The sequence below is a fragment of the Saimiri boliviensis genome, chromosome 5 (genome assembly GCF_048565385.1).
Source record: "Saimiri boliviensis isolate mSaiBol1 chromosome 5, mSaiBol1.pri, whole genome shotgun sequence".
NCBI lineage: Eukaryota > Metazoa > Chordata > Mammalia > Primates > Cebidae > Saimiri > Saimiri boliviensis.
This window is the reverse complement of record NC_133453.1, coordinates 3,476,518-3,495,464: the sequence shown is the minus strand read 5'-3', so window position 1 is coordinate 3,495,464 and position 18,947 is coordinate 3,476,518. Positions and strand designations below refer to the sequence as shown.

The window sequence follows — 18,947 nt, the reverse complement described above, 5'->3', positions numbered from 1 at the left end:
GAGCTCCCTCCTCTCATGCAGGAGACACGGATGGGGATGACCTCTCCCACAGCACCCTGAGCTGGGGCTGCCTTGGGGAGCATCCCTGACTCTCCTAGCCTTGGAAACCCAGACTGTAGGCCCAGGACTCCAGAAGCAGAGGCCCGGAGGTGGCAGGCAGACTGGGAGAAGCTCCACAGATCTACATGCTTGCATTTCCTCACCCGGGAAGCTCTCCATCCTCCGGCCAAGGCAGGGATTCACCTGAGGCCTACAGACTGCACTGCTGCTGACATTCCCACACACCTAAGCTTGTTCAGAAACACAAGTGTTTAACTGCAACTACAACTACCATTTCATTAACAGGTTAAGAATCCCACAGTGTCCCTAAGCCTGTGGAGGGTGGAAACTGAGGTCACACTGGTTTCAGGGCTGTGTCCCTCTCTTCCTTTACCGAGGCCACGTGAGCCAGGCTCTGGCACCACACCCTGAGGAGCCCTAGTTCTGGTATTTAACCTGATTGTGCTTTATCTTCGAAGCATCATTTAAAAATCTGAAGCCTGGCGCGGCGGCTCACGTCTGTAATCCCAGCACTTTGGGAGGCTGAAGTGGACGGATCACCTGAGGTCGGGAGTTCAAGACCAGCCTGACCAACATGGAAAAACCCTGTCTCTACTAGAAACACAAAAAATTAGCTGGGCATGGTGGCGCGTGCCTGTAATCCCAGCTACTCTGGAGTCTGAGGCAGGAGAATTGCTTGAACCCAGGAGGCGGAGGTTATGGTGAGCTGAGATCACACCATTGCACTCCAGCCTGGGCAACAAGAGCAAAACTCTGTCTCAAAAAATAAAAATAAAAAAAAAAAATTTAAAAAAATTGAAGCCCATAAACACTGTCAAGTCACATGCTTCTACTTGGACTCTTTATTGACCACAGTCTCTCCTCCTTCATTCGGATTCCAAGACAATCAAAGGCTTCAAATAATCTACTCTGATAGGATTAACTAGTAAACATGAATTTCTGGCACATACATTCACAGCAAAACCTACAGGGCTTGGTGGAAACCTCAATCGTGTAACCCCCATGTCTGAGCTGATGTACTGCCAACCTACTAGGTGTGCCATCTGCTGCCTGCTTTGGGGAAAGAGCATCAGAAAATCCTTACGGTCAGAGATGCCTTCGGCTGCTGGTCCCGGGAAGTGCCAGGTTTGCAGTCCGGCCCCACAGCCGCTGTCTCTGTGGCTCCGGTGCCGCCCTCAGGGGCTTCCTCCAGCTGCAGCAGGTTGAGCTGCAGGGGCGAGCTGCTGCGGGACTGGAAAAGCGGCGGCGAGGCCCTACCCCCGGCCGACGGTGGGGTGGCCCGGGGAGCTGGACAAGCGCATGGCTGTCTGGGAATGGAAGTCCGGCTGGGGAACTCGGGCTGTGAGGCAGGGGTCATCTCAGATGTGAGTGTAGGGTGACTTGGAAAGTGAGGCTGGCTGGGGAAGAAGGCCTGGGGGGGGTTTGGGGTCTCTGAGGGGAAGGAGTAACTGGGTAACATGAATGCCATGACAGGGGCTAAGGGGGTAGGGAAGGGTGGGGGCTGGACTGCAAGCTGGTGCTGGAGGTCCACCGGCACAGCAGACACTGGGAAGCTGGCATGGGGAGGCACAGGGGGTGCTGCCACAGTCCCTGGTGCTGGAAACATGGGCAGGGAATAAGCTGGCACTGGGGTGGGAAAGGGCATGGCTGGGCAGCTGGACTGGGACGTGTCCGAGGGCGACCAGGCTGTGGTGTTCAAGCCCACGAGCGGGGGCCGGGCAGGCACGGGCCCCCCAGATCCGGTGCTCTCAGAAGAGTCTCGGGGTTTGACCCGCTTGGACTTCAGTTTTCTGTTCTTTCCTGCTTTTTTCCAAGGTGAATCTATTCCGGAAGCATTTCTTAGTCCAGGGGTAGCTAACGCAGAAAAACAAATACTTGGAGTTAAAATTTTAACTTCAAATTTGAAGACACTTCTTCATTCAACAGTCCTGGGTTTCCAAATGCTCGCCCAGGGCCCGCCTGGTCCACCTTGCAGATTTCCCTGATCATCTATGAAGTGAGAAAAATCAGGGCAAGACATTAGGCTTTCCCATAAAACTAAATGGAATCAATTTAAAGGACAAGCTCTTAATTTCAGGATCACATTCCTTATTCTCTTCTGGTATTAAATGTCCTTTCTTTTATGGAATACTAACATAATAAGCAATAACAGAAAGTTCTATTTGCTACGTAAATACATTAAAAAGCTGTCATGTCTCTGCCGTTCCCCAGTATTTGGGGGAAAAATTGGTTTGTGAAATCTGAAAGGTAGAACCACTGAGCTCCTCTAACTCTTACTTTTCAATTTTATAAACACTATCACTACTGTTCCTAAAGAGGGATTTTTCCTCTTTCACCCATCAAACAGCCCGAGCAAGATCAGAGGGGAACATCTTCCCGTGGACCAAATTCTTCCTCTCCAATGACAAGCGCTGTTGAGTAAGGCTTTCTTCAGGAGGATGCAGTGACTCAACCTGTAAAGGAGGGACGCTGGGTATGCCCCCATGGCTTCCCTGGGGAGTGGGAGGGAGTCCAGGGAACTTTGGTTTTCCTCTCACATCATGCAGAGTGACTTGGGCTCTTGCAGCAGGTGTGTGGGGACTTCTGTCAGCTGTGCCAAGGGGGTCCTACGCTTTTGTGACGTGCTGAAGACAAATGGCCAGTCCAAGGCAAACTGCTATGTAAATGGAGCTTTTGCAATTCAGCCTATTTGGTGTTCTTCCCAGAAGAAATCTGTCCCCTGGTGAGACTAGTGGCTAAATCACTGGATTCCTGGGATATCATATCTGGGTCTGGCAGGGCTGCCCTAGACAGCTGTGTAGTCTGTGCACTGTGCAAGGCTACACAGTTGTCTAGGGGGCAAGCAAGAGCTCGAGCTCTGCACTAGGCTGGTCCCATGGGGTGGGTCTGTTCAGGGCCATTGAGGGCACATTTTCTAATTTCTACAGAGGTTCTCTATGGGCTGGCAGTAACTCCTGAGTCTGGGGAAGAAGGAGAGAAAGGAAAGAGTGGAGAAGACATCATCCTTAAGGAAGCTGTAGGCTTCTTTAATTTCTTACACATTTCCTTTGGTGTGTCTGCCCAGAGACCCGGGACAGCTGGGTCCTTGCGGTGAGTGGTTTCTTTCTGGTTTCCTGGGCTCACTGGCTCTGATCCCTGTGCCAGTGTCCCGGGGGGAAAGGAAGAGGTGGCATCTCTAACAAATGCAGGCCCTGTCTGGGGATATGGGAGATCAGGAGCCAGAATTCTGAACCAGGAAAGGGGGTGAAGAAGCTCATCTATTTTACTGTATCCCTTGACCTTCAACCACACAAGTGATACCTGGCCTAAAGAGCAGCTCCCACACCATGACCATGGACTTTTCCCAACTTTGGAGTCTGAAGCCCAGCCCTGAGGCTGGCTCATCTGTTCATGTCTCTGCTGTTCCCCAAATACTGGGGAGGGTACATCTCCTGGGGAGAAGGGCGCCATGCATGGTAAACCCCTCCTTCCTCATGTGCCCAGCACCAGACGCCCATTATTTTGAGGTTGAATTAGCTGATTCTCTGGGGGTTTCATCTGGGTGGGGCCCCTGGCCACACGGTTAGGCAAGAAACGTGGACACAGCAGCACTACCCTCCCCAGGGACTAGCCTGGGGCTATTCCCCAGGGAATGAGAGCTGGCATCCTGAGAGCACCCCCACCCCCACCCCCTCATTGGGAAGTTCTACAGAAACAGATGGCGTTGCCAGGAATTTCCAACGGCTGTCTTACATGTTAATGCTTCTGAAACTGGACACATTACATGTTTTGAAACCAGCACTGACTCAGTACCAACAGGAATACAGTTTTTTAAAACCTACTTTTAATTCGGGTATCACTTACTTCGTTCACTTGGCTGCCCCTTGGATCTTTCTTGTAAGTAGTAATGGCAGTGAGACTGGAAAATGCTGAGTTTTCTTATTTCTTTGAACTTCTGCAGGAAGCTCTGCTCCTCCTTCTGTGTGTGTGCAGCGAGCACCTCCTTGGTGAGCCCTAGCTTCTTGAAGGGCTCCTTCTCCTGGCTGAGACCACAGGCCAGGGCAGGGCCCGCCAGGCGGTCCAGGGACTCTGGCCCACTCACAGCATCTTCCACCATCTCTGTAACACAAGAACCCAGGGCTCTGCTCCACACAGGCCCCTTGTATTTGAAGGCCACACTGTATTCATGGACAAGACAAATCGGTCACATACAAAGTGACTTCATGATGCCTGTGGCATGAGGATGAAACTCACAATGTTTTCATTTAGCTTTCTGAGAAAGTTCACAGCAAAAGGCAAGAAGTAGGGCAGGACAGCCCTGACAACCGGGTGGATGGGGGACCTGGGGACTGAACACACTGAAACGAGGGCCCTCGGGCTTCAACTCTGCCGTGAGAGATATTCCTGGGCTGTGCTTAGCTTTCAGAACACAACAGTGTTCTGAGTCTTTCTGGGTTTGGGACCAGGCATGGTGACAGTTGGGACCCTGTGGGCCCATGAGGCAGACAGGACAGGGACAGGCAGGGCCCACTGAGCATCTGAAAGGGAGGGCTTGGGGACTGGATCTTGGACATGTACGTTTTCCTCATCATCTCCCTCTTAGTAAAGAACAAATTCAGGATTCATTTTCATCACAATATTCTAAAGAACAGGAACACTCAGCCACAAATGCGCTCATTGTAAGTCTATTTACCACCTGTGTACTGGCTCCTGTCCACACACAGGGAAGGCTAATGGTCTCGCCTTCTGCTGGGCACAGCAAAGACCCCCAGCCCCACCCAGGGAAGAGGCAGGTGGGGCCTCGCTCCCAGGGCTCTCTCCGCACCAAATAAAAGGGATAAGATGTTACACCACAATCAACCCTCCTGTGTTGATGCCAGAGCGGACAACTGCCACCGGGGGTGCCACAGGGCAGCAACAGACAGGCTGTCGCCTGGGCCCCGGCTGGTCCACTCTGTACTTCACACAACTGGCTTTCCCTTATTGGGCTATGGTGGGGTTCTTCTGCACTTAGAGAAAAAAAATTCAAGACGGAAAACTTCTTGTTTTCATGTTTAAAATCAGACTGTTCTCTGATCCAAGAGCCGTGGTCATACCTAGCTCTGGCTGCGGCTTCTTGTCTCCCACGTGGACGATGGTGCTGCTGTAGCTGCACTGGCTGGTGAGCGATGCCACACTCTCCGCCTTGCTTGGCAGTGCCAGCGAGGTCAGGTGCGTGCCGACTCCTGTGCGGCTGTTCACCCCGGAGGGCAGCGCTGCCTCTTCATGAGAAAGGGGAGCAAACACGAGCGCACCATTACGATGCCCTGTGCACCCGAGGGCCCGTACAGCTCCCGTGTCAGGATGCACATATCCCATCCTGCTCTGGCCCGGGCATGGGATGATTTGTCCCCAGTGTTTACTCAAAGGAAAACAGTGGAGAAGAGACAGTTCTGAAATGGGAGCAGCACACACTTAAATCCCAAGTCCTCTGCAGGGAGGCGCGGCAGCTTGGCAGCTGCAGGAACACGGGAGAGGGGCTCTTGCCTGCGGCCAGGGAGCCCTTCTGCAGGCTTGTGGGGAGGGGCTTTTCCAACAGTCAGCAACCAACCGTAATCTGGGATACCCTGTTTCTCTTTCTCTCTCTCTCTCTTTTGAGACGGAGTCTCCCTCTGTCACCTAGGCTGGAGTGTAGTGGTACGATCTCGGCTCATTGCAACCTCCACCTGTTCAAGCAATTCTCCTGCCTCAGCCTCCCAAGTAGCTGGGATTACAGGCATTCATCACGATGCCCGGCTAATTTTGCAGTTTTAGTAGAGATGAGGTTTCGCCGTGTTGGCCAGCCTGGTCTCAAACTCCTGACCTCAAGTGATCCACCCACCTTGGCCTCCCAAAGTGTTGGGATTATAGGCGTGAGCCATCGTGCCTGGCCAGGGTACCCTGTTTCTAATCCTGATGGTGACCATCGGCAACACTGACAGCATTTAAGCAGCCTGCGATTTAATGTGATTTATGGGGCATGTTGACATTCAGGACAAGGGCCCCTCCGAGATGCACTGGAAAGGCCTGCCCTTAGACTGACAACTCAAGACCAGTGTGGCCACATGAGGGGGTCAGGGGACATTCTCAGGCCTCCAGCAGCCCCACTGGGTTCCTGTTCTCAAAGCCAAGGCTCTGAAAGAATAATCTTTACCTCTAGCTCTTCTAAGCACCGTGCTGACTTTTAAACTACTTTCATCATTTGAAAAATAGCCTGAAGGCTTACACTGTGTCCCTGGAAGCCATGAGAATGCCTCAGGCAATTCCACTCCAGAGGATTTCTGTTACCCATATAAATGGCTCTACACAGATCAGATACCTGCAGCATGCAGCCCAGGGCTGACTGTGGCCTTGCGCTTATCACTGGACCTTAGCGTCGGGACGTTTGCTGGGAACTCGCACTTCCTCTTCAGGGTGGAAGCCTCACTGCAGCTCTCCAAGTACCTGTGTGAAGGGCATGAGCCACTGGTGATGCCACACAACACGAGAGGCAGGAAGGTACATGAGATGGTGGAGACTCGGCCGGAAATGCCAGTGTACCTGATGACGCTGTCCAAGCAGCTTATCTGCTGGTAGGAGCAGGTGGGCTGTTCCTTCCAGGCCAACTCCTCCGGGAAGCTGGCCCCCAGGCTGTCTTTTTCCACGGCAGGGACAGCTTTCATTTCAGCTGGGGGACTAGTTTGCATTTCTGAAGAAATGGCAAAATTGTTCTTTCATTTATTTTTCTCCCAAAGAAAACACTGTGAATTTAGAAAGCATTTTCGTTCTACCTGAAGACAGGATTGGAGACTCAGAATCTGCTTCACGGGTATGGAAGCCCAGGGACAGCCCGGCATCTGGCAGCCCTGTGGTCACGAGCACCACAGTGCCATCCACAGGCAGGCCAGGGAGGGAGCTGCTGCCCAGCCTGGAACCTGCTTCTCTCTGGGGTCTGGGCCATCCCCAGGGGTCAGGGACTCAGCAGTGGGAGATACCGGTTCTCACTTGAACTCTTAAACTTTCAGGGCCAATTAGAGTCCATGTACTTTACGTCTGTCCTGGGCCAGGCCAGTGTTCTCAATGTGATCCCTGCCAGTAGTGATTATGATGGCTTGAGTCGACTCTTGCCCCCACGACATACATCACATGCCTGTCCCTAGGGGCCCTCAAGCAGAGCAGAGAGCTGTGTCCACCTCATCAGTGTGTCCCCAACACCCAGCACAGAGTCCAGCATGCAGCATGTCCACCAACACGTCCCAAAGGCCAGAAGTCCTAGCAGTGTCTGGCCAAAGTGTGCTCTGGGCCCGATGTTCCCCACGGGAGGCTTTGGAATGAGTACAGGGAATGAGCAAGGGCCCACAAGGGGCAGGACTGGGACACATGCACGCCCCTGAACCCACATGTGACGGTGTGAAGCTGCCTGGGAAGTGCGGCATGTGGGGCGGCAAGGGCTGTGCAGTGGGAGTGGGTCGACGGCCGCTGGGTGATACGCTCCACCTGAGACAGGTCTGTGGATGTGGATGCTGGGCAGTCTGTCAGCAGGGGTGTGTGTGTGTGTGTGTGTGTGTGTGTGTGTGTGTGTGTGAAGGGTATGAAAGTACACGCACACAGCCATACAGCCACTCTACAGCAAGAACAGGCGGCCCAGGCCATGGCTCCCAGGTACACCCAGTGGGCAGGTCAGCGGGACACCCAGCCACACACCCCCAGGCCTGCAGGGCACCAGGCACCCAGCAGACACCAATGCCTGCACTGGCTGGGTGAGTGCAGGACCAGGCTGCTCTCGCCTCCTGAAGCTGCAGACTGGGCTGAGCACAGACGGAGGAGCAGCAATGCTACAGGGCGACTCCCTGCCAGCCACAGTGAGCATTCAACCCAGATCTTTTCTCGCTTGGCCATACTCTAGTTTCAGTAAGGAAATGCGGAATTTTTTTTTACCTGTAACAGATTTTTTCTTTTGTTCTCCAGATTCATGAGAATAATGACTTCTATTTTTGGTCTTGTTACCATTTTTACCAATTTCCTTGAAGAAAAATAAAATGAACACGTTATTCATTCTAGGAAGCCTCCTTCAGTTTGTCCCCCAAAGTGAGAACTGAGGATGGCTGAAAGAATTTCAGCAACACAGAAGGAAAATCTGATTGAGAAATCTGACAGATGCAGAGCTAGATAAAACCTATTTGATGATCCTAAGGAACAATAAAAAATAAAGCAAAACAGCAGATTGAATTTTCTTTTCTTTTCTTTTCTTTTTTTTTTTGAGATGGAGTCTTGCAATGTTGCCCAGGCTGGAGTGCAACGGCACAATCTTGGGTCACTGCAACCTCTGCCTCCGGGTTCAAGCCATTCTCATGCCTCACCCTCCTGAGTAGCTGGGATTCATGCCCAGCTAATTTTTGTATTTTTAGTAGAGATGGGGTTTCACCATGGTGCCCAGGCCGGTCTTGAACTCCTGACCTCAGGTGATCCACCTGCCTCAGCCTCCCAAAGTGCTGGGATTACATGTGTGAGCTGCCCTGCCCAGCCTGTATTTTCTGCTTTCTATCCTAGTTAAATCTTCACTGTTGCTTATATTATGTTTTAAATAAGTTTCAACCAAATGCTTACCTATAGCTTCTAGCTGTTTAAACCAGGCATCCCCAAACTACGGCCCACGGGCCGCATGCGGCCCCCTGAGGCCATTTATCCGGCCCCCCACTGCACTTCAGGAAGGGACACCTCTTTCATTGGTGGTCAGTGAGAGGAGCACAGTACGTGGCGGCCCTCCAACGGTCTGAGGGACAGTGAACTGGCCCCCTGTGTAAAAAGTTTGGGGACGCCTGGTTTAAACTCTTAAGAAATTAAGAAATAAGTCCCAAGTGAACAAAGTTTAGAAAGGAAGCAGAAACAGCTGTGATGATGAAGCCTCTCCTGACTGCCAAGGGTCGTCTTGAGTGTGCTTTTTAACTCTGAACGGACATCCACAAACTCATTTTCTCAGGGAGAACGGAAGGTGACGTACGGCTCTCCTCTGGCGTGAGTCCTCATGGCCATTGCTGTCGCTGGAGGAGGTCTGGCTCATGAGGTGCTCGTGGGACCCGTTGCTGCCCAGACTCCCGTAGCCGCTGGAGCCGCTGTGGGGGACCGGCTGGGGAGACAGCAGAGAACACTGCAGACACGGCCAGGGCTGCTGAGCTACGCATGTGGCCCCCCTGCCAACACCGCTTCACAGAGAGGATGGTGACCTGCCCAAGGCTGCATGGCCAAGATGAGGGGAGCTACGGTTTGAACCCCAGGGTCAGGCTCCAGAGGTGGACTCTTGGCCTCTAGCCATGGTGCCCCAACCCAGACGTGCAGTCACGGAGGAGACTGCACCAAAGGAATGCGTCCAACCCACTCATCAACGCCAGCCACGCCTCTGGGGAGGGTTTAAAACGAAACAAGATATGCTGACAGTTTCACTCCACAGCCTCTGGGAACTGAGAAGCAGACGCCCACTCAGGCACGGGGTTGACTGCAGTGACCCTGAGTTTTTAGGGACCTTGAGTACAATGTCCCTAAGTCCCATTGCTCTGGATCATAGTGAGTCCCCATGCCACTGAGAGGTCACTCTGGGGCTATGTGGCCTATCGGGCACGGTGTCTGCACACGTCCTTCAGCCACTCACTGAGGGCTGCGGCTGAGACAATGCTGAGGCAAGGCTGGAGGTGGCCAAGGGTGCTGGGGACTGTCTTGAACTACCCTGGTCTATGCCCAAACTGTCCCCTGGGGGATGCTCAAAGAATGACAGCTGAGGGCATCTGAATGGATGTGACAGGACCAGGGTGAAGGGCAGAGCCTATGTCCTCCACAGGGGTTCCCGGGGCTGCTACCTAGGAGGCATGCAGGCACCACACCCACCTGCAGCAGGAGCCGGTGGATCTGCTCCGTGAGCTCCTGAATGCTGGGGTGCAGGGGCTTCTCCTCTGTGCATGGGTGGGCTGCGAACACGTCCTCATTCAAAGGGCCCCTGTGTGGTTTTAACTCATCTTGTCAGACAGGGCCCCACCAGAGGACCTCTCTCGCGTGACTGTATAGCCATCACATGCTGCCTGCCTGGGCGGGCCCTCTGCCCCTCCCCTGCAGCCCCCCAGGCTCTGCCTGAAGGAGGTTCCTCCCACGTGGGGGCAGGGGACAGGTCACCCCTGCCTGCCGGCCTGGGGCTCCAGATTGCGGGCAGGAGGCAGTTTTGGTCTCGGCCTCAGTCCCTCCCGAGGCTGTCTGTTGCTGTGAGGTGACAACAGCCTGGAATCCCCACCCAAGACCCCTGCCCGCCTCAGGCCATTAGAGTACTCACACCCTGACTTTGTGCCTCCCGATGATGAAGGAGATTTTCCTGCTCCATGGGTTGATGAAGCTGGACCAGCTGGTGTCCAGCGTGATGTACTCCCCATTCCGGGCACGAAACCGAATGGGAGAATAGTCGAAAGGCTGGCCCCCAGACTGCAGGACTAGGAGAGCAAAAGCCAGCATTCAGAGGAAAAGGGGAGCAAGCAGAGTTTGCAGTACAAAGGCAAGTCAAGACTCACTCAGGCCTAGGACCATCTGCAAACTTTAGGGGTGTGAATACTTCTCCAAAGCTACTGCCTTCAACCTCCCGCTTTTGCTGTCAATTATAAGGATGCTGTTTCCAGCAGGAGCTGTTGCATCCTGTGTCTCGCCTCTGCTGGAGTGTCACTGGCGTCTAAGAGGGCTGTGCTTGGTGAGGACACACACTGTGCACTCCCTGGCCTGGTCAGAACCTTCCTAGCCGCAGATGAATCAGTCTCCCCTCCTCCCACGTGCCACTGAAGTCAACAGTAAACATGAGATGCTACAGACTCAGGTCATGGCCTGAGAACAACTGGCCACAAAGGAACTCATGTGAGTTCACCACTCTCTCGACTCCACTGGGCACTGCAGTGCCAGGAGTGAGGCGGTGAGGCGGGCATCTACCACCCGCTTGTCCTTAGCTGATCTGACCTGTCAGAGCCAGACTGGTCCCAAGAAGAAGCCCCAAGAGTGCCCAAGTTTCCACCAAACACGTTAGGATTTCCTGTGAAAAGGGGACCTACTCTTTTTGTGGATGGCCAGCATCAAGGGCCTGTCACTGGGGTGCAGCTGCACAAGCACCGGGGTCTCAATCAGGTCCTGAGGTAGATAGCCCAGGAGAGGCACCGCCCTGGAAGGCAAGCAGACACATGCTAGGATCGGTGTCCAAACAGTGGAGATTGTCGCTGAGATCCATCTTATTCCCTGGAAAGGGAAGATATACTCCAAACTCCACCCCGCACCCTCCAAGATCACAATTTGGAAGCTGGACTAATAGAAGACCAGTTAGAGTTCCAACCAATAGCAATCGAAGGCCCAGCTTCTAGGATGCAGAAGCAGGCTCCCTCCGCTGGGGCTTTTCACCTCCCAAATGATAAGTCATGATCATGTTCTTGGTTTTTTCCTTCCAGCATCTTTTTCTTTTTCTGTGTCACTCATCAGTTTGGCCACATGTGGCCTGGCATGGATTTTTGCTTAACAGGTTTCGCCTGGGCCTTGGGATACCCTTTCTATGTGCATCTTTTCCAGCCTGGTCTCGTGTGACTCTGGCCTTGGCGTCCAGTTGGCTCACTGTGGCTTCTCTGGAGTCTCGGCGGCTGGACAGGCCTCTGCTCCGTGCCCTCATGCTGCCTCCCAGAGCTGTGGCTTTGCTCCTCGCAAGACCCAGCCGAACTTCGGCAGCGCCCTCTGCTGGCTCCGCCGGCGATCTCTTCCAAGCTGCCTCTTAACACTGCGGCATCCAAATGGGTTTCCTCAAACTCTGCTGCTTGTGTGGAAGGATTTTCCCTGTGAGTCTTTAGACCATGGTGCAGAACTTTCTCAAGGGCCTGGTGCTGTTATTCTTTGATTTCCTCCTCCTTGTCTGAGGCTCTCTCTCCAGGCCTCATGATTTCCTTTAGACAGGACATACAGAATGTTCCTGGCATCCACCCCATCAAAGCCTGGCTGAAGGAGGAGGAAGAGGAAGGAAGAGGAGAGGAGCAGGAGGAAAAAGAAGGGGAGAAGGAAGAGGAGGGAGAGGAAAGGGGGTGGAGGGTGAAAAGCAGGAGGGGAGAGCGAGGGGAGTCCTGGCCACCTGTTCCGGCTGGCCTTGGGCTCTGTGAGCCAGGCCACACACCAGGCTTCATGAAGGAGCTCACAGACTGTGGCCCTAATGCCATGTGCACCTGTCTGCCAACCTCCCTGTGCAGGGCTGAGCTGGACACCATGTTGGTGGGGGAGTGGGTTACAGACTGTTCTCAGATCTCTGAAGGAAGCACAATCTCCCGAGGCTGCTTTACATATGCACAGCCCCAGGCCCCGCCCTCCCAAGATCCTGGTTCTGCAGGGCAGCGTGGTGTCCAGAAGCCTGCGTCTGGACACTGCCTCCGCTGGCTCTGCCCAGGCGGCCCAGCGGACACACCTGAGCAAGCTGGAGCTGGAAGTGACAGATCCCTTTTTACCCACAGAGCCTCCCCAGAAAGCTGGATGGCCCTGGCTCCAAGGGTGCGGGCCTGTGTCCCTGGGCCAAGAGCAGAAGGGGGAGAGGACTTGATCCCCATAGCTTCGAGGAGGTGACCTGGTGCATTTCAGGAAGTGCAGCTCATTGCTGCTTCTTGGTCCATTTCCTGTGGTATCTTCTGAGGTGACACTTCTGTGACTACTGCCAGTGGCCCACACTTTTCTTTTTTTTTTTTGAGATAGGGTCTTTTTCTGTGACCTAGGCTAGAGTGCAGCGGTGCAATCATAGCTCACCATAACCTTGAACTCCTAGGCTAAAGTGATTCCCCTGCCTCAGCCTCTGAGTAGCTGGGACCATCGGTGCAGAATACCACACTTAGCTAATTTTTATTTTTATTTTGTAGAGACAGGGTCTGGCCACGTTTTGAATTCCTGGTTTCAAACAGGCTGGTTTCGAACTCCTAGCCACATGTGATCCTCCTATCTCGGCTTCTCAGACTGTTAGGATTGTAAGTATAAGCCACTGTACCCAGCCGGCCCAAGTGGTTTCCGAGTCTTCGTGCATCTGTGGAGGAGGAGCTGGGAGAATATGTATGGTCAGGGCAGAACCCACTCAGAACAAGGGTGCTCCCAAATCTCACTGGGACCATTTGCACCTGCTACAGCACCCTGAGTGGGAGACCTAGAGAGGGGGAACTGAGTGGGGCTTTGAGGCATGGAGAAAATCCTATCCCCGCAAGCAGCCTCCAGCACACAGGCTGGAAGATGGACTTCTGCTGGGATCCAGCCAATGGCACCCCCAGCTTCCCCTGGACACTGGTCCCAGGCAACACCGCCTCTGTCTATACTATCATCTACTCCAAACTCGTTTACATGGGATAATTAAGACAGGCTCAATTAGAACAATCACCAGCTCTCCAGAAAGCCTCAATTATACCATGTGCATATCTTAGGAAGTTTTCAGTGTAACTCCATAATTATTTCATTGCCTGTGTATAATTATATATTTTTGTCCATTATCATGTAATTATAAAACCAATATGCAGGCTTAGCGTTAGCCAAATAGCTTTTATATCAAAAACATGAAAAAGTGGGTGGGCCAAGACCACTTACCTCTCATCTACATCCTGGAACAAACAATTTGGTGTATGGGTGGTTGTAAAAATTCTCTTTTCAGGAGGAATTCTAGGAGCTGAAAGAACAGAACATTGCACACATTTGTGATCCCAAGAAATACATATTTAATGTTAAATTAAAACTACCAGAAAATACCCTGTGGATATGGAGTAATGAGCAGCTAAAGAAAAAAATTAAAACACGGACTCGGAATAACAGAGCCTGTCGCACTGAGGGCAGAGCAGACCCGCCGCTGGCCGTGGGATCACCAGCCGGCCTTCTCAGCTTCTTTGCATGCTAGGGTTAGTCTAGTCAATTGGAACTGCCATGTTAACAAAACCACACAGACCACGTAGAGACTACTCTTAGCAAAATAAAGCTGGAAGGCCATCTTTATGATTTTTAGGATGAAACTAGAGTGATCTGACAAATTATTTTTCAAAAAAATGAGTTATATACTTGGATTCAAATTTCTTTTCTTCTTTTTTTTAATGAGACAGTATCTCACTATGTTAATCAGGATAGTCTCAATTGCCCAGGCTCAAGTGATCCTCCCACCCCAGCCTCCCAAAGTGCCAGATTACAGGCATGAGCCACTCCACCTGGTCTGGGTTCAGATTTCTTAGCAAACGTCATTGTACTGGAGAACTTCACAGTTTAGAAACTAGACAAAGGTGGACAAATTTGCATAAAGTGAGTCATAGATCCAAAATTCTCCTCAATTCATAGATAAAACATTCAAAATTCCAATATTCGTCATTCTTGAAGGAGACTCTGGTAGTTTAGGGAAATAACTTGTTGAACCGTAAGAACCCTCTCTAAACCTTACTGAATATTTGGAAAAGAACATTCGATAATATAGGCAGGAACACATCAAACATTGTAAAGAAAGTCACATACTTAAAATATTTCTATCACTTTTAAGAAGTGTTTTTTTAGCTGGGCGTGGTGGCTCATGCCTGTAATCCCAGCACTTTGGGAGGCCAAGGAGGGCGGATCACCTGAGGTCAGGAGTTTGAGACCAGCCTGACCAACATGGAGAAACCCCTCTACTAAAAATGCAAAATTAGCCGAGTGTGGTGGCACATGCCTGTAATCCCAGCTACTCGGGAGGCTGAGGCAGGAGAATTGCTTGAACCAGGGAGGCGGAGGTTGCAGTGAGCCAAGATCACACCACTGCACTCCTGCCTGGGCAACAAGAGTGAAACTCCATCTCAAAAAAAAAAAAAGTGCTTTTTAAAAAAGCTGTCATTTGTGTCATTTGGTTGGGCGTGATGGCTCACGCCTGTAATCCTAGAACTTTGGGAGGCCAAGGCGGGTGGATTGCCTGAGCTCAGGAGTTCAAGAACAGCCTGGGCAACACGGTGAAACCCTGTCTCTACTAAAATACAAAACAAACAAACAAACAAACAAAAAATTAGCTGGATGTGGCAGCATGCACCTGTAGTCCCAGCTACTCAGGAGGCGGAGGCAGGAGAATCACTAGAATCAGGGAGATGGAGGTTGCAGTAAGCTGAGATCACACCACTGCACTCCAGCCTGGCCAACAGAGCAAGACTACATCTCTTAAAAAAGAAAAAAAAAAAAAAAGCTGTCATTCGCCACCAAGAAGGTGATGAGCACAGCACAGCATGGACTCAGCTGGCTTCCGGGTTCAGCAGCTGCAGACTGCACCTGCCTTCTGGGAATTTGGAGATCATGTGACTCGCTCAGCAGCCATGCTGAGCACCTACAGTTACTGGCCAGGGATTTCGGCCATTACAAGAATCAAGATGCCACAAAGCAGGCTCTTAAGAGGGATCACAAGAAGGATTGATCAAGGTGGCACAATGCTTTGTATCCTCTGGGTTTCAAGAGAAGGCCCCAGATATTATTTTGGGGGTGGGGTAGCCAGAAGAACTAGTGGGACCTAGACAGTCATGGGCCAGAGGTGAGCTGGCCCAATGACCAGGTTCTGCAGGTGAGATGACAGCAGGAGCAGAGACCAGGTGAAACCCTGTCTCTGATACAGGGCATACAGAGGCACAGCAAGCCTTGTGTGGAGGCTGACTCGCCTGGAGCAGCCAGTGCATGTCTGTCTGGGAAAAAAGGAAATTTCAGGAAAAGGTAAGATGGGCCAAGGTGGAGAGGGAGGGATCCCAGCACTCTATTTACTGCAGCTTGAGGAAGAAGTTGGGGTACTGGAGCAGGCAGCGACATCAGGGCCCTTCACAGAGGGCCCACGAGGCTGAGACATGAGGCAGGGGATGAAGATGGGAGGGAGGCGGGGCCCCGGACCTGTCAGGGCTATTCCTACTTTGTGGACAAAAAGCAGGGCAGCCAGGGGAAGGGGAGAAGGGGTCATGGCGCTGGTGTGCACAGGGTGAGATGTTCGTGTCCAGATGCCTCAATCTGCCGTGGGGATGGCCAGATGCCAGGTGGCCTGTGCTGATGTCCAGAAAGATGGAGACTCTGCCCCAGGTGCAGCAGAGGCCAAGGCTAGGGAACTGCAACTGGGAGTCCTCGGTACAGATGCTAAGTCTGAACCACAGGAGTAACTGAGGGGGCAGCCAGAGACAACGCGGCCTGGCTGTTACCTTCATAACCAGAATGCACTCTCTCTGCCAGCAGAAGGCAGCAAAGCTGACTCTCAGCACCTTGCTGGCCCCGCACCGTGACCAGGTAGGGAGTCATGCGGAAGGGGTGGTAGCGGACCTCATTCTCGTGGCTTTTCCCGACCCTGTGGAGAAGAGCAGCACTCAAAGTTTGGAAAGGTGACACAGGAACAGTTCCCTGTTCTGTTCCCTCCTCACCTGGGACCCAGGCCACGCTGCAGGCGATGTGCACCTCTGCTCTGCCTAAGGAGCTGGGGCTGGGCCTGCCCTCCTGCCCCCCTGAGTCCCTCCATACTGAAGGGCAAATCGGGCAACACCCATCCAGTGGGAGCCTGCCGCAGCCCCTCTCCAGAGCAGCCTGCACTCTGCACGGGTAAAGCAGATTGGAAAGGGGTGCTGCTCCCACCAGGGGTCCTCGCCCTTGACTTCTGAGGGTGCCAGAGTCTGGCCCAGGGTCATTCTCGACACTGCAACTGAATGCTCAGTCACCCTGTTGTGGACCAAAACCCTGTGGGGAAAGCTGTGGGTCTCTCCCCAGAAAAAAGCACAGACAGCCGAAGGCTGCAGGTGCTTTCAGAGTCTCTGTGGACCGTGGGGCAGACAGAAAGTGCAGGGTCCCCTGGCTACCATTTTCCATGAGGGGCAGGAGAAGTCACTTCACCGCTGGCCGCATTCTAGTGAACTGTACATATTTAAAATGCAACTGTGATTTCAGTTCGACTTCAGAAACAGGCGTGCTGGGTCCCTGCAGGTAGGGCTCATGCCCCTCCAGCCTCAAGTGGAGCGGGGAACACATGGGCCTCCTAAGCCCTGTGACAGGCCCTGGGGTGAAATGTTTGTAGGGTTTTCTAATTTAAAAACTGGGAACCAGGCTTACCTGACACGGCAAAAGAAAGATTTCTCCTCCATGCAGCATTCTTGAGTAAAAGAATCTAAAAGAAAAAGACCAAAGTCATTCATCCAAATAAACAACTAAATAATGTTCCTCATTTCTCAGACAGAAGAGCAGCGGAATCAAGAAAGCGAAAACTGAAAATTTATCGAAACACAAAGTGAATCCTTTAGGTGAGAAATCTTCTATTACATTTCCGACTAAAATTACATATACTTCATGAGTGTGGTACACTCCAAATTATGCAGCGCTAAAATTTTAGCACCAGAATTTTTACATTTTCAAAAAAATAAATGATGCTTCTGCAAACACACCAGTTTACAACTGAGCACACTCACGGTGCACTGCTGCAAACACAACAACCAACCCACAACTGAGCATACTCACGGTGCACTGCCACAAACACACCTACCCGCAACTGAGCACAGTCACGGTGCACTGCTGCAAACACAACAACCAACCCACAACTGAGCACACTCACGGTGCACTGCCACAAACACACCCACCCACAACTGAGCACGGTCACGGTGCACTGCTGCAAACACAATAACCAACCCACAATTGAGCACACTCACGGTGCACTGCCACAAACACACCTACCCGCAACTGAGCACAGTCACGGTGCACTGCTGCAAACACAACAACCAATCCACAACTGAGCACACTCATGGTGCACTGCCACAAACACACCCACCCACAACTGAGCACAGTCACGGTGCACTGCCACAAACATACCCACCCACAACTGAGTACACTCACGGTGCACTGCAACAAACAACAACCCACAACTGAGCACACTCATGGTGCACTGCCACAAACAACCCACAACTGAGCACATTCACGGTGCACTCCTGCAAACACAACCAACACACAATTGAGCACACTCATGGTGCACTGCCACAAACACACCCACCCACAACTGAGCACAGTCACGGTGCACTGCTGCAAACACAACAACCAACCCACAACTAAGCACATTCACAGTGCACTGCCGCAAACAACAACCAATATACAACTGAGCACATTCACGGTGCACTGCCACAAACACACCCACCCACAACTGAGCACACTCAACGGTGCACTGCTGCAAACAACCAACCCACAACTGAGCACACTCACAGTGCACTGCCACAAACACACCCACCCACAACTGAGCACACTCAACGGTGCACTGCTGCAAACAACCAACCCACAACTGAGCACACTCACGGTGCACTGCCACAAACACACCCACCCACAACTGAGCACTCACGGTGCACTGCCACAAACACAACCAACCCACAATTGAGCACACTCATGGTGCACTGCTGCAAACACAACCAACCCACAATTGAGCACACTGATGGTGTACTGCCGCAAACAACCCACAACTGAGCACACTCACAGTGCACTGCCACAAACACACCCACCCACAACTGAGCACACTCACGGTGCACTGCCACAAACACAACAACCCACAACTGAGCACACTCACGGTGCACTGCCGCAAACACACCCACCCACAACTGAGCACACTCACGGTGCACTGCCGCAAACACACCCACCCACAACTGAGCACACTCACGGTGCACTGCCGCAAACACACCCACCCACAACTGAGCACACTCACGGTGCACTGCCGCAAACACAACAACCCACAACTGAGCACACTCACGGTGCACTGCCGCAAACACACCCACCCACAACTGAGCACACTCACGGTGCACTGCCGCAAACACACCCACCCACAACTGAGCACACTCACGGTGCACTGCCGCAAACACACCCACCCACAACTGAGCACACTCACGGTGCACTGCTGCAAACACACCCACCCACAA

The 18,947-nt window shown here is 52.4% G+C and overlaps 1 protein-coding gene across 5 annotated transcripts in view; it reads right to left on the bottom strand.

The window, feature by feature from the left end:
• The window catches only part of PER2 (period circadian regulator 2), a 45,381-nt gene that overhangs the window by 7,662 nt on the left and 18,772 nt on the right, over window positions 1–18,947 (bottom strand). For all 5 annotated transcript variants that reach the window (XM_074398763.1, XM_074398764.1, XM_074398762.1 and 2 more), the window contains 13 exons: window positions 17,113–17,167; window positions 16,218–16,360; window positions 13,639–13,717; window positions 11,109–11,215; window positions 10,352–10,505; window positions 9,916–10,024; window positions 9,038–9,163; window positions 7,975–8,059; window positions 6,598–6,745; window positions 6,377–6,501; window positions 5,136–5,300; window positions 3,904–4,158; window positions 1,145–1,914 (listed from right to left, as the gene is read on the bottom strand). In XM_074398763.1, coding sequence (XP_074254864.1) covers window positions 1,145–1,914; window positions 3,904–4,158; window positions 5,136–5,300; window positions 6,377–6,501; window positions 6,598–6,745; window positions 7,975–8,059; window positions 9,038–9,163; window positions 9,916–10,024; window positions 10,352–10,505; window positions 11,109–11,215; window positions 13,639–13,717; window positions 16,218–16,360; window positions 17,113–17,167 — 2,321 coding nt within the window. The remainder of the gene's footprint in view (window positions 1–1,144; window positions 1,915–3,903; window positions 4,159–5,135; window positions 5,301–6,376; window positions 6,502–6,597; window positions 6,746–7,974; window positions 8,060–9,037; window positions 9,164–9,915; window positions 10,025–10,351; window positions 10,506–11,108; window positions 11,216–13,638; window positions 13,718–16,217; window positions 16,361–17,112; window positions 17,168–18,947) is intronic.